The sequence below is a fragment of the Myotis daubentonii genome, chromosome 14 (assembly GCF_963259705.1).
Source record: "Myotis daubentonii chromosome 14, mMyoDau2.1, whole genome shotgun sequence".
In the NCBI taxonomy this organism is placed as follows: Eukaryota; Metazoa; Chordata; class Mammalia; order Chiroptera; family Vespertilionidae; genus Myotis; species Myotis daubentonii.
Window position 1 is genome coordinate 38,635,788 of NC_081853.1, and position 15,347 is coordinate 38,651,134.

The window sequence follows — 15,347 nt, forward strand, 5'->3', positions numbered from 1 at the left end:
GAAACATTGATCAGTTGCCTTCCTGTAGGTGCACCAACAGGATCAAACTTGAAGCCTATGTATGTTCCCTGACCAGAATCGAACCCAAAGCATTTTAGTGTTTCCAACTGAGCCACACTGGCCAGGGCTGGAAAGCAGATTTAATGTGAGACCAGATTAATCAGGCTGGGATAGTGCAAGTTAAGGCAAAAAGAAAATTACACAATGCCATTATCTTTGTTTTACTTTTACCTAGTAATTATTGGTTGTAGGTAATTAAGTTGGAGTAGTAATAAGGAAGCCTCTTATTTTTGTTCTATAAACAGGAAGCACAGTCCTATGCAGATGACAACAGTTTATTATTCATGGAGACATCAGCTAAAACATCAATGAATGTAAATGAAATATTCATGGCAATAGGTAAGATGAACTTTTTTCAAACTACAAATATAGGCAAAACAAATTATACTGGAACATTTTTAGTTTGACTCTTTTAAAAATATTTTTATTTTTAAAATTTTCTGGGTTTTTTTTATTGGTTTTTAGAGAGAGGGCAGGGGAGAGGGAAAAAAATCAAAACATTGATGTGAGAGTATAACATCTGTCAGCTGCCTCCTGCATGCTCCCTGCCAGGGATCGAGACTGCAACCTGGGCATGTGCCCTGGCCAGGAATTAAACTGGCATTCTTTTTGGTACCCGAGATGACCAATGCCCAACCAAACTGAGCCAGGGCTAGTTTGACTCTTCTTTTTAAAAAATTCTTCGATTTTCCTTCTTTTTTTTTAATTGATTCTACAACTATTTTAGATCCTTTTGACCAAACATTCATTACTTAGTAATATTGTCAAATTTGAGAGATTATTATCTACTAGGGGCCCAGTGCACGAAATTCGTGCACTGGGTGTGTGTGTTGGGGCGGGGAGTGTCCCTCAGCCCAGCCTGCCCCCTCTCACATACTGGGAGCCCTCAGGCGTTGACCCCCATCACCCTCCAATCGCAGGATCGGCCCCTTGCCCAGGCCTGACGCCTCTGACAGAGGTGTCAGGCCTGGGCAGGGGACCCTCATTTCCCCCCATCACTGGTTCTGCCCCCAGCCCAGGCCTGATGCCTCAGCTAGAGGCGTAGACCCCCATCACCCTCCGATCGCCTGATTGGCCCCTTGCCCAGGCCTGACGCCTCCACCAGAGGTGTCAGGCTTGGACAGGGTACCCCATCTCCCCCCGATCACTGGCTCTGGCCCCCACCCAGGCCTGAGGCCTCTGGACCAGGAATCATGCCTGGGCAGGGGACCCCCATCTCCCTCTGATCGCTTGCTCCGCCCCCCGCCCAAGCCTGATGCCTCGGACAGAGGAGTTGAGCCTTATCACCCTCCGATCACCAATCACAGGATTGGCCCTTTGACCAGGCCTGAGGCCTCCGGCAGAGGTGTCAGGCCTGGGCAGGGGACCCCCAGCTCCCCGCGGTTGCAGGCTCCGCCCTTGCCCAGGCCTAACGCCTCTGCCCTAGGCATCTGGCCCGGGCAGCGGGCACCCGCAGCTGCAGCAGCACCGTGATCGTGGGCTCCGCTTTAGGCCCAGGCAAGGGACCCCTAGCTCCCGGGACTGCCAGCTTCGACTGTGCCCAGCTCCCATCGGTGGCTCCACCCCTACTTCCTGCTATCACTGGCCAGGGCGGAAAAGGCGCCTGATTCTCTGATCATGGCTGGGGGGCAGGGCAAAGGCGGCCCCAGGGCCGCCTTTGCCCTGCCCCCCAGCTCTTAGCTCCCCCCTGGGTTTCCGATCACTGTCGGTGGCAGGGGGCTTCTTCCTGCTTTCCCTTTTGCCTCCCTGCATTGTGCCTACATATGCAAATTAACCGCCATCTTGTTGGCAGTTAACTGCCAATCTTAGTTGCCAGTTAATTTGCATATAGCCCTGATTAGCCAATGAAAAGGGTATCGTCGTACGCCAATTACCATTTTTCTCTTTTATTAGATAGGATTAGGTTGTAATACTTGAAGCATAGTTTCTTCTGAAAATATGGAAGCCTGGACTTTGCAGTAATAGATTTTCTAAAGATTTCACTGAGGATAAAGTATGTGTTTTTCTATTAGGTTATACTTTTTAAATAAAAGGTAATAAACTTAGAGCCATGTTTTTTAATGCAGATATTGTAATAAAGTTTCAAAGCATGAGACACAGAGAGAAAGAGGAAAAACAAAACACCATCTATGCTTTATGTGACCTCAATGATCATTCCATCCTCTGCAGCACTCTTACCTTTCCTTTAAGGTACTTTAAACTGATGATGATTGCTATTCTACCATTGTTGAAGTAATGAAGTTGGAATAGTAATAAGGAAGTTTCTTTCTGTCTATAACAAAAATAAAAGTATTTCTATTGACTTTAAACTCCTTCCATTAGTTTTAAGGTGCAGATTCTATGGGAAGGGTCTACTTAGATGGCTCTCACAATTTTCTGCCTCCACTCTATTCATGTGCCAGCACTCTTCTTGTCCCATAACATCTTTTGTTAAATAGCAATGATCATTAACTGAGTGTCCGCATTCCTATCCCCAAATAAGAAATACTCTTTTATAGTGAAGTCATACCAATTAACCATTTAAGAGCTTAAAAAAAAAAAAAACTCAGTAAAAGTTGCAAGTACTGTCATAATAACTGGAACTAAGGGAAAGAGTTTAATGGTGGCTCATTTAGGAAAAAACTGTTTGCTGTCTAAAATATTTTCCTGAGAAACTCAGGCTCGTATTTATTAGGGAAATGCTAGCCAGCACAGTTGTGAAGGATTGTGGACAATACGCTCTTTTTATAAATGGGATAGGTGACACCCTGAACCACATCTGGAAAGTTTAAAGAAAACAAAATCGTAAGTCCTTTAAATCAGGCTGAACTTTAAAGCTTTCTGATGGTATTAAGACTGCCAGGGGCAGGGGGGGCTGAATACCAGAGGAGTCTTAATTTAATTTATTAAATTTTTATTTTTTATTTAGAAGTACTAGTAAGGTCGTTTTTCCAGTCAGAAAGTAGCCTACATACTAGAACTTTGAATTACTGTTCTGAAATTAGAATGTTCTTTCCTTGAAAGATATGGAAAGGCCATTTCTTTTACCAGATTATAACTTAAATCACACAATACACTCATATTTTTACTTTGGTGACTTCCCAAAGGGAGTACACTTATTTCGTGGAAGAGTTTAAAATAAATTTATCATCTGCTTTTAATTTTATAAGGTTTTGAGTGGCTTCTTGTTCATTTTCATTAACTTGATCTAGAATTTTTCTTTTCTCACAATCCTAATCAATTTAGGGACAGATTGGTAAGCTGGTCATCTATGTACAAAACAGATAGTACCAGTTTCGCTTTGGTGACATTCAGTAAGATATAAGACAGGAGACAGCTTCTTTTGAAATCCCCAAAATGTGTTTTGGTTTATCATCACAGTAAAAATTAACCATTCTGGTTCATTTCCTTCAGCCTCCTGATTTCACTCATATCTAATTACAGGAAGCCCTGCTAAAGTGAAAATGGTCACTCAGTCAGAAACCTAACTTGACATAATTATAATAAAGTTTATCATGGTAGCCTATTCTTTGTCCTATGAAGCTTTGTGAATACAGCTGACTGGAAATGTATCGTTTTATTATCATTTACCCTACCATCTATACAGCAGTTCCTAGAGAAGTACCCTAAGGTGATGGTGGCTTTTCTTCCCAAACCTTGATGTTCTGGCTTCCCGATCCATTGCCCAGCCCAGCATCTAGAATTCTAGAGATTATTAATGCTGATGTGGAATATTACAACAAATAAAGGATAGAAGATCCAAGACACAATTAGGCATTCAGATTTTGAAGTAGAGCATGTTTAACGTTTGTGTAGAGTCTTACCATAGTAGTCCATTCCTAAGGCTGGTAGAGACCAGTGTGTCTAGCTACCCTTACAATCTGTACTCTCAAAGACGTTTTATTATTTCATGAACCCAGCATATAAAGATCTTCAGATTCCAAACAGCTGACATCTAATCAGCAGGTGCAGTGCTACAGAGAACAGCATTGTACCGAGTATAGCAGAGCTAAAGCTATAACTGCTGGTTCAGGGGCTTTGTTCAAATGAGGCAAGCCATGCTCATCTGTCTCAAAATTGGGAAATGGTTTTTGAGAGAGCCTCACTTGCATTAAGTAGAATTACTTATGAATCACATTAGTATTCTTACTCAGAAGAAAGAAAAATGGTAGGTATTTGAAGGGTAAAATCTGTGTAAGGTAGGAAGAAAATAGGAGATGTCATCTGTTATAATTTGGTAATAATTAGATTGCACAGCAGAGGACAAGTTCTGGGGTGATGGTAATGCTATTTGTTTATATCCTAACTTATTCCAAAATGTGCTTGTAGCAGTCCAGAGAACATTGATAGAAGCTGAACTTTATAAACATTACTAGAGGCCCAGTACACAGATTTGTGCACTGGTGGGGTCCCTCAGTGGGGCCTGCAGGGATAGGCCGAAATCGGCAGTCTAACATCCCCTGAGGGATGTAGTAGTGTGTAAAGCAGCAGGTAGCTGGGGAGGGGCCAGCACCGCACGGCTCCCACTCATCCCGGCCCCACTGCACCTACCGTCACTGCAGCTCGCCCACCATGATCCTGAGCCCAGCGTTTGGCACCTGTCCCATCGGTCAACTGAGCAGTGCTCCCACTGTGGGAACACACTGACCACCAGGGGGCAGCTCCTGTGTTGTGTGTCTGCCCCCTGGTGGTCAGTGTGTGTCATAACAACTGGTCACTTAGGTTTAGGCCCTGTGCACAAAAATTTGTGCACTGGCGGGGGAGGGGGGTATCCCTCAGCCCGACCTGTGCCCTCTCACAGTCTGGGACCCCTCGGGAGATAACCACCTCCTGGCTTAGGCCCGCTCCCCAGGTCGCACACAGCAGGCCTGATCCCGCGGTTGGGGCAGGCGGCAGATGGCGAGGCCCTGCCCCACTAGCCTGCAGTATGCAAATTTAACGGCCATCTTTGTTGGGTTAATTTGCATATTCTTCTGATTGGCTGGTGGGCGTAGCGAATGTACGGTCAATTAGCATCTTGTTTTTTTTATTTAGAGGATACTTTATTAGTTTCTGTAATCAAACCCATGTAGATTAAGACCTTACATATTTAATACAGTGCTTTACCGCTGTACAAATGGAAAAAATTATGTTGAACGTTTCTAGACCAATATGGCTGTTAATTTCTGTACAATGCCAACCCAACACAGTACAATGGGATAGTTTTTCCAAAGTTGACAGCACAGCTAAAGTTTCCAACAATTCAAACTATATATACACACATACACACTAGAGGCCTCGTGCACAAAAATTTGTGCACTCGGGGTGGGCGGGGTCCTTCAGCTCAGCCTATGCCCTCTCACAGTCTGGGATCCCTCTTGGGATGTCCATCTGCTGGCTTAGGCCCGCTCCCTGGGGGGGGGGATTGGGCCTAAGCTGGCAGTCAGACATCCCTCTGGCAGCCCAGGAGCTCTCAGGGGATGTCCACTTGCCAGCAGGGAGCAGATCTAGCTGCAGTCAGACATCCTTAGCACTGCTGAGGAGGCAGGAGAGGCTCCCACCACCACCACTGTACTGGCAGCCATCAGCCTGGCTTGTGGCTGAGCAGAGCTCCCCCTATTTTATATTCACAGAGGTATAATACAGTACTGCCCTACATCTATAATACTAGAGATACAATTAAAAAGGTATTGTTTGAGACTTGATCTGTTTTCCCAGCAGAGGCCCCAAAGGTGGGACGACAGCTCTGGGAAGAAGTGTTAAGTTTTAATTGTGTGTCAGCAACTGGTCCCCATTTTATCCTTCCATCAACTCACTGAACTCCATCAGGACCGAGTGACTAATGTTTTGATACTTAGTGGATACTCAATAAACATTTGAAAAGAATGAACATATGGTTATGTGACACTTTGGGGTAATCTGATTAGAAAGGAAGATTATCAGTAAGAAGATTAACATTCTAGTATGAATATTCTAATTGTGTTTTGTTTTAATACTTTATTTCTCAGCTAAAAAGTTGCCAAAGAATGAACCACAGAATCCAGGAGCAAATTCTGCCAGGGGAAGAGGAGTAGACCTTACTGAACCCACACAGCCAACCAGGAGTCAGTGTTGTAGTAACTAAGCCTCCAGTTTGAACTAGCTGGAATAGTCTTCTGCTTCCTAAATGTAATAACCGTGGAATTGGAGCATTTAACCAGCTCAGTATGACTTCCAAAAAGAAGAGACTTATGATAGAGTCAAGTTTCTAATACAGAATTATTTTAAGTGTTTTGAACTTAATTTTTAATGACATGCATGTGACCCTCTGACTAACGTTTCAGCAGTAGAAGGGGGAAATGAGAGCTGTGTATACTTGTTTCCTTGGAAGGTTAGGAGGAATCATTTCTCATCACCAGGGATATAGGCAAATGACTATCTGAACCCACAGTTAACCAGCCAGTTCTAAGAAAGAGATTTCGAACTTAATTTGAGCCTTTCAGAAACACTTTTTTTTTTAGAAGGTTCTAAAGATATTTATGCTTAGCTATAGTATTTAGGCAGCCAGTAATTTCTCTTAGTATCCGTATTTAAAGTGTACATTCCACATTTAAACAAATTAGCCGCAAGAAAACAGTCCCACATATGGGGTTGGAGGGGGGGGGGGGGGGGAATGAACATTAGGGGCATCTAAATTGTAGCCAGTCCTGTTATTTTTTTAAATGGGGTAAAAAAAAAAAAAAAGCCAATTGTAACCTCATCTTGTTTTAAGAATATGTAAACTGATAAAATGCATCTTAATGGGTAGTGTTCCCTTCAAAGGTGAGCTCTTCAACAAAAGTGAAACAAACCAGGTGTCTGTGATTTCTGTTTACTCACTGCAGGCCATTTTATTGGTTTTGTTTAGGGGCATGGAGGTCCAGGGCTTTGTTCCCTTTGGGCATAATATAGTCAATGCACTAACAATTATGTACATTCAGACTTGATTATTTTAAATTTGATCTTCAGCTGTACTGTAAATAAGGTACTGCACTGTAGTCTCCATATGTTCCTTTTCTGTAATATTTAAGAGTTGCTTAAAAGCATACAAAATGTACAGTTACTAAAACAGCTAATTTCTTCCTTCTTGCCCCCTTTCAAAGGAAGGGGCTTCGGAACCGTAATAACCAATGTACCAGTAATTTGTAGCATAAGTATTGCGATATGTTAGTAATAATCTTGCAGCCTTATTTTCCAAAGTTTGTTTTTTTTGATCAATTCAGTATATTGCACTAATTGTTTTAGGTATTTTCATTATATGAAATCTACCATGTGTCAGAGATGATTTTAATCTATTTAAGTGTTGAACTGCTAGCAGAACTTGTACATTTACAGTAATTCAAAATTAGTAAGGAAAACAGTTCACCAGTGTTTAGTTTTATATTGAGGTGCTCAGGTTGGAATAAAGTGGTATAAAAAGCAAGTACTGGTTTTTCTCTCTTTTTTTTTTTTAATGGAGCAGTGAACATATATAAATGGTATTATGTAACTCAAAAATCTGCCTTTATATTTTCTTCACTACATTCTTAAAAATGATTTGTGTGGTATTGATGTATTATCCTAATATCTGGTTCATTGAAGAGTTGAAGAGTCTTCATATTTTTGTATTTTGGATAATCAGAACTTTATCTTTCATTTCAGAAACTGACATTCACTTCCATTGAGAAGTATTACCATAACTGTAATGTTATCTCTGGAGCCAGCCACTAAAGCAGCATGTACAAGTCCATGGCTGATATACTCAGCTGCCGCTTCATAGATACCCTCGGTGCATATTCTTTCTTTTCCACTTGAATCTTTTGGCACACCGTCTGCATGGGTTGGCCTGTCAGTTGCTTTCTCACTGCAAGTACCACAATTAGTCATTTCTGGTAGAAATGTTTGTGTATTTTTAGGACCATGAGTGAAATATTTAGAAGATTTTACATCAGACAAATTTTCTTTTGAATTTGTACTTGACACACGTTCTTCAGATTTACGCTGAAACAATGTGTGGGTATTACTTGTTGATTCAGTAGCGTTTGATTCATTGATTGGGAGTAACAGAGGCTTTTTGGATGATGATTCTTTTTGGATGTTTAAAGAGTATGTTTCTTCATACATTTGAAACATTGTTATTGCCAATGCAATGACTTCCTTTTTATCCAGAACTTCCCAGAGTCCATTAGTAGCTAAGATAAGGAATTGACATAAGTCATCTATAGGGACAGACATAGTTTGAGGTACCGGGATAATGAATTTTTTCAGTTTGGGATTTCCATGAAATCCAAGTCCTCTTGTGGTTTTTATTTGCCCTTCTAGGAGTCCATATGGTTCATTTGAACTAACTACCGCTCCATTCTGAAGTACTCTTCTTTTTTCCTTTTTGCTTCTCAGAGTGTGTTCTTTGGTTAGGCGAAAGCCTTTCCCATTTCTGCATAAGAGTGCTTGTACATTACCTAAAAGATTATGAGAGAAAGTTGATCCCAGAAACTTAATAACCAGTTGTATCAAAGTATGCTGTTAACTTTAGTAATTCTGTGTTTCAATGCATAAACAAAGTAAGCCATTTTAAAATATTTTTAAATGTATAAATTGGTATCGTTGGATGATTTACAGTAATTCAAACTGAGAGGCCAGTTTATTCCTACTTTTAAAGCAATTCAGTGTTAAAATACTGCATTTAGTATTTAAAAAACTAAAATTACAGACTGAAAAATCAAATGTTTTATGAAACCACTTCCAAATGTTACTTACTTTGTAGAGCCAAAAGTTGAACTTTTTTATAACCAATATATATTCCATAGAGCAGACATTTCTAAATGTTTAAATAAATGCCTTTTGTTTAAAAACAAATTTTGATTTTTTTAAAAGTGGAATTTGCTGATTTTATAACTAGTAATGTTAAAAACTAAAATACAGGTAGGTATGGGTGATGAAAAAACAATTAGAATATGACTGTTAATGTCAGTCTTGTTAGGTTCCTGATGTGTGTGGCTAAAAAGAAATTAAATCACAGCCTTATGAAGAAAAAAATACGTGTTATTAATGTATTAAATGGATAATAGCCAACATGAAATTAAACCCTTTGATTGTAACCTGAAATCCTAAAAGTTGATTATAGTTTGTTCATCATTCAGATGAACCTGTTATGTGTGCACCATTGAAATCTTAAGAAACTAAACAGATAGAGGGATGGTTGTATTACCAATACTTTTTTTGATTTATTAAAAGGTTTGTTAGGAAAATTGATTTTCCCCATGTTTTTAGGGACACAATTGTATATTCAGGCATAGGCAGTTTTTCTTTATGGAATTTTTAAGGGTTTTTAAATTCTTCTTAATGATGTTTTGAGAATGAATTCCTGGAATAATGAAAATCTACAATATGATATTCTGATTTCATACATGGAGCTGCAGGGGTTCAAGTGTAATTCTTTTTTTTTTAATTTTTTTTTTAAATTCTCGCCTGAGAATATGTTTTCAGCTGATTTTAGAGGGAAGGGAGAGAGAGAGAAACTGATCGGTTGCCTCCAGTACCCACCCTGACCAGGAATCAAACCTGTGACCTTTTGGTGTACGGGACAGCTCTCCAAACAGCTGAGCCACACTGACCAGGAATCCCTCGGTGTTTTTTTTTAAGTAAATGAATTTACCTTTCAGGAGGCAGAGGTCCACAATCTAGCATGATTGGACAGAGTATAAGTTAGTTAAGAATTGGTATCTGGCATAGACTAAGCTTATTGCCTCGTTTACATAATGGGGGTGGGGGGATGTAAGCCAGAAGACAGTGAAAAGAAAAATCCTAGTTGTAACACTGAAAAGAAAAAACCCTGTCAATCTAGAATTCTATGCCAAATAAATACATCTTTGAAAAACACAAATGTAAATAGAGTCTTAGAATTTATCACCAGAAGACATTACAAAAACTATTAAGTTTTTCAAGCAGGCCCAGTCGGCGTGGATCAGTGATTGAGTGTCAGCCTATGAACCAGGAGGTCATGGTTTGATTCCCAGTCAGGGCACATACCCGGGTTGCGGGCTTGATCCCCAGTGTGGGCATGCAGGAGATGGCCCTTAAATGATTCTCTCTCATCACTGATGTTTCAGTCTCTCCCTCTCCCTTCTCTGAAATCAATAAAAATATAAATTTTTTTTAAAGTTTTTCAAGCAGAAGGAATCTAAAACACAGGGTGTCCCCAAAAAATGTATACACACTTTAACAGCTGATTCTATTTCATTTTGAAAATGAAATGTATTTTAATAAACACTGTCTTTATAATTATTCAAAGTGTGTATACATTCTTGGGGGCACCTGGTATATCAATTTGTCTTACTGAAATCTATTTTAAAAATAATTGAATGCTTAAACAAGAAAAGATGTTACATATAATATATATTGATAAAATGACAATACTCAAATTATGCAGAATCAACACAATCTCAAAATATCAGGTAGATATTTTTGGGAAATTGATAAGCTGATCTGGAAATACTTCATAAACCTATGAGGAATAAAGTAAATTTTAAAAGCATCAAGAAAAATTATAAAATGAATTATAAATGAGATGTGATAAGAATAAAAAAATCAGGAATATCAGTTGGGAAGTATCTTTTTTCACATGTATAAAATCAGTTATTTAATGGCTTCATCACTGCCCTCAGGTTTCATTATAAAGTGAGGTGTTTTTATTTTAATTCCAGAGTTGTGATGACACTGGTATTTTAAAATTTCAAACAAGACAAATGAATTCCCTTGCTACAATTATAGATCTTGTTTTATAAAATAAAAATGTTCTTAATAAATTTATGTGAACATTTATTTTTTCATAGTCCATTTAAATTATCTTCTTTCCAGACACCTTGATGCAGAATAAAGTTTTTCATCAATTATCTTCTTTTAGGAACACTTCTGTAGTGTAAGTCATGACCTCCCTTTCACAAGTTGAATGTTTTTCCTATATTTTTGTTTCTGTTAAAATCAGGGATGCCTAAGTAAAACAGTGTAACACACTTATATATAAGCCTCAAAATTAGCCATACAGTAAACTAGACATTTAATGATCTTATCTACTTGACTATCTCTTAATTTTTCCTTTAATTTTGCAAGAACCCTGATATCTAATGATATTTTCTAATAAAGGTCCCAACTCCAGGAATATGGGACAGTTCTCACTTGGGTCTGAAATCTAAAAACTCTCTGCCCAATGGAGGAGGCCTACTCTGAAGCACTTTGGAATCTCAGGGTAGAGCCTGAGAAATGACAATGACTTCGAGGAAATTGGCACTGCACTTGGTTCTTGGTGTTGCTTAATCTGGAGTTCTCATTTGGGGCTCAGAACCTGAACTAGATCAGAAACAGGCTGACTTCCAAGACCTTGACATTGTAATGGTCTTTGTGATTATCTGGCCCTAGTTCAGAGCCATCTCTGTCACTGAGGCCCAGCCGCCTCAGCCTCTGGAAGCAAGCCCCTCCAGAAGCAGAATTATTTCCATTCTATTACCTCTGAGACCTTGAACAAATGATCTCACTTCGCCAAGCTTCCATTTTCTCATCTGGACAAGTGGGTTAACAAAACTTAGATATAGGGGGTGGGGGAAAGAACAGATACTTAAGGGTACAAACTTGGAATGAGTGGTAAATAAGTCCTAGAGATCTAATGCACAGTATAGGGAATGGAGAAAACAGTATTGCATTATAGTCATCAGACTTGTTGAGAGACTACTAGACCTTAATTATTCCAAACACTAAAAAGAAATAGTTATGCAATGTGATACAGGTGTTAATTATTGCTACAATGGCAACCATATTGTAATATATAAGTGTACCACATTAACATATTATACACCTTAAACTTGCACCAATGTTATACATCAAATATATATTTGTAATATATTTTTTATTGATTTCACAGAGGAAGGGAGAGGGAGAGAGAAACATCAATGATGAGAGAGCATCATTGATTGGCTGCCTCCTGCATGCCCCCCATTGGGGATCGAGCCTGCAATCCCGGCATGTGCCCTTGACTGAAATCAAACCCAGGACCCTTCAGTCCACAAGCCAACGCTCTATCTACTGAACCAAACCAGCCAAGGCAAATATATTTTTTTAAATGCTGTGCATTTAGATATGTTTCTTGTTTGTTTGTTTGTTTTTTAAATATAGGGAGAGAGCCGAAACCGGTTTGGCTCAGTGGATAGAGCGTCGGCCTGCGGACTGAAAGGTCCCAGGTTCGATTCCGGTCAAGGGCATGTACCTGGGTTGCGGGCATATCCCCAGTAGGAGATGTGCAGGAGGCAGCTGATCGATGTTTCTCTCTCATCGATGTTTCTAACTCTCTATCTCTCTCCCTTCCTCTCTGTAAAAATACAATAAAATATATTAAAAAATATATATATATAGGGAGAGAGAGAAACATCAATGATGAGAATCATTGATTGGTTGCCTCCTGCACACCCCCTGCTGGGGATGGATCCCGAAACCTGGGCATGTGCCCTTCCTTGACCGGAATCAAACCTAGGACCCTTCAGTCCACACGCAGGCCGATGCTCTATCCGCTGAGCCAAACCACAGGGTCATCAAATATATTTTTAAATAAAAACCCCCAGCAGTTAAATATCAGGGTTTTTGTAAGGCTAAATGAGAAATTATTTAGTATTTAACAAGCAGACTCTATCAATAATAATTATATCCATGAATGGGGTGGTAGAATCCTGAACATCTCATGAAACTGCATGTAACTCAGATTCACTTCACTAAAATGGTTTTACCCCTGTGCTTTTCCTTTCGGCAAGCTCCTAAACTGGAACTTTAGCACCAAATGTCAAAAGAATGGCTTCCTGAAATAAAAGTAAAAGAATACAGTAAATATTTGAGAAAACATGCCATAAAATTGAGGCATGCACTATTGTTTTCTCTGAGATGAAATGGATGCCACTTGGCCAGTGAGCACAGGAGTGCCCTATTGCAAATGTATTAGTTATCAGAATAAATGGCCAATATACCAACTGAACAATTATACTAACAATAGTCAACGTATTTTCCATTCTTCTGAAAAAGGAGTGTGAGAAACGTTTTTTTGTTTCACTCAGAACTTAACAAATGTAATGTATTTGCTTTGCCTTTATTAACTGCTGTATTGCTGCCCACTTAGAAAGTTTAATGTTTTGGTGACATTATTTCATATATGTGCCTCCTTGGAAAAGAATTACACTTGCACAACCGGTGTGGCTCAGTGGTTGAGCATTGACCTCTGAACCAGGAAGTCATGATTCGATCCCCAGTCAGGGCACATGCCTAGGTTGCAGGCTTGATCCCCAGTGTGAGACATGCAGAAAGCAGCCAATCAACAATTCCCTCTCATCACTGATATATCTATCTCTCCCTCTCCCTTCCTCTGTGAAATCAATATTAATATATTTTTTAAATAAACAGAAAAGAATTACAATGATTTGTGTGCCTGTCATCTGCATTTAAACTGGTTATTGGTCATTTCTTAATTGGTCAATGCAATATTAGGCATTAATAAGTCACTAAATAGTTCTGGAAACATAAGAGGTCTTGCTGCCAGGAATTAAAAAAAAAAAAATGTTAAGGTATAACCTGGCACTTCAGTGTACCTACCAGTGTATGCAATATGTAGTTCTCCAGAAATTATTTGTGGCAAGTTCTGGGAAGGTAACCTCTCTGGCAAACCATCATGGTCAATGGGTCTCTGATTCTTCTCGTCATGGGAACTTGTGATTTTGCCTTCCAATATACAGGCAACTGCAGAACAGCCACTCCATCGAACCCTGGATACTTCTTGCCTTCCAAGACGTAAAAGCCTATCCATTCTCCAAAATGCTTTGGCAAAGGCTTTGTGTATGCTCTCATGCTCACACCATGATTCTTTTGTTTGTTTGCTTACAGAGAAGAGGCTTTCTAGAGCGATGTACTCTTCCCTAAACACTGTCTGGAAGGAATTGATTAATTTTTGCTCTTTGGGGGTCATTTGGTAGGATGGATCAAATCCGGAAAGCTGATGGAGAAGTAAAACTGGGAGTTCCTTGGATGTGAAGTCTGCTGCTGATGGACCATGATGTCCATCAAACAAACCGAAGAAACACACATTCGGTTTACTGCCAAAATCATTCACGACAGTAAATCTATCATTCATGTGCACTTTCCACGTAGAATTCTTGTCATTGCAAATGGCTGCTCCTTTAATTAATAGATGGCGGATTTTTTGTGAATAGATGGAACTGTTGGGAATATTGTCCATAATCTTATAGTACGCTGGTATTTGTTTCTTCCAAAGTAGTTCTAAAGCATTATTCAAGCTGTCTAGGCCTTTTTCAGAATATGTAGAAGATGACAGTAGTTTAGTAATGGTAAACTTTCTCTTACTAGAAATCGCTAAGCGTGTTGGTTTAAATCCACTCCTCCATTCAAGACCCAGTGCGGCTAGAGCTTCATGTTGCCTTTTGTGTAGGAAAAATCCAGTTAGGTCAATTTCCTTCTTGCATATGGAACAGGGGATTGTGATCACTTTATCACGGAGCTGCTGCTCTTGCTGGTCTGCAGCATAACATAATGGTCTTTCCTCCTTCCTTCTAAAATGCTTTCTTCTCCATAAAACTAGGAATTCCGCTTCTGAATCAAATTTTTTCATATTCCATTTCATCACTCTCCAAACTACTCTGCAAGCAGGAGGAAAGATATTTATGTGCCAGGAATGATGCAGACCCTTATCTTTGCAATTTGGTGCCTCATGATTTTATCTAGACTTAGAATTGAATATTGATGCATCTTTCTGTGATTTCCCAAAAAAAACAAACAAACCACACACATAGGAAATATTGAATAAATTGGTAATTGACCTGTGTGTGACTGAATAAAATTAGGCAAAATCTCCACAAAGTCAGCTTGACATCTAAGAACAAATACTCAGAGAAATCAGCACAATATTTAATCCCAGGCATCTGGAGGTACGTACTTAAGACTTAGGAATTTGATTTCAAAATAATGAGCATACTTACTTTCATACTCTATTTTGTCTTCCTTAAAAACACTTTTGTCCTAATTAAAGGCTTTGCAAAAAAATGAATGGGAGATGCCAAAACCAGACTGATGGTAAGAACAGAATTTTTTAGGACCACAATGGGCAAGAGGTACGGGCTGAGAAAAGGAAAAAAAGCTGTGGAGCTGGATGATAAATTTCTGGAGAGCTGACACCTTCCTATCAGAAGCATCTAGAACAGTATTCAGCACATGGGGACATTTTTTATCCATTTTATGCACAATTCCTAGGGCATGGAATCTTTGCAAGGGCCTATGGAAATGTTAGAGAC

The 15,347-nt window shown here is 39.4% G+C and overlaps 2 protein-coding genes across 5 annotated transcripts in view; one reads left to right on the forward strand and one right to left on the reverse strand.

Annotated features, from left to right (window-relative positions):
* Positions 1-7,459, forward strand: part of RAB5A (RAB5A, member RAS oncogene family) — a 36,752-nt gene extending 29,293 nt beyond the window's left edge. For 2 of the 4 annotated variants that reach the window (XM_059664062.1, XM_059664063.1), the window contains 2 exons: positions 306-399; positions 6,027-7,459. In XM_059664062.1, coding sequence (XP_059520045.1) covers positions 306-399; positions 6,027-6,142 — 210 coding nt within the window. In that variant the 3' untranslated portion in view covers positions 6,143-7,459. Of the gene's footprint in view, positions 1-305; positions 400-3,646; positions 3,852-6,026 lie in introns of all 4 variants that reach the window. The other 2 variants (XR_009448562.1, XR_009448563.1) reach the window with 2 other exon arrangements.
* On the reverse strand, positions 7,408-15,041 carry PP2D1 (protein phosphatase 2C like domain containing 1). The gene is made up of 3 exons (XM_059663625.1): positions 15,036-15,041; positions 13,639-14,764; positions 7,408-8,474 (listed from the first exon to the last, which is right to left on the reverse strand). Exons 1-3 carry the CDS (start codon positions 15,039-15,041, stop codon positions 7,669-7,671), a joined length of 1,938 nt encoding a protein of 645 aa, XP_059519608.1. The 3' UTR covers positions 7,408-7,668.
* Between the last annotated feature and the right edge of the window lie 306 nt (positions 15,042-15,347).

What these genes read in the sequence shown, in the direction of transcription:
- PP2D1 (XM_059663625.1), bottom strand. An exon ending in ACTACATATTGCATACACTG is followed by an intron (nt 8,475 to 13,638) that starts GTAGGTACACTG and finishes ATAATCTTTTAG; the next exon opens with GTAATGTACAAGCACTCTTA.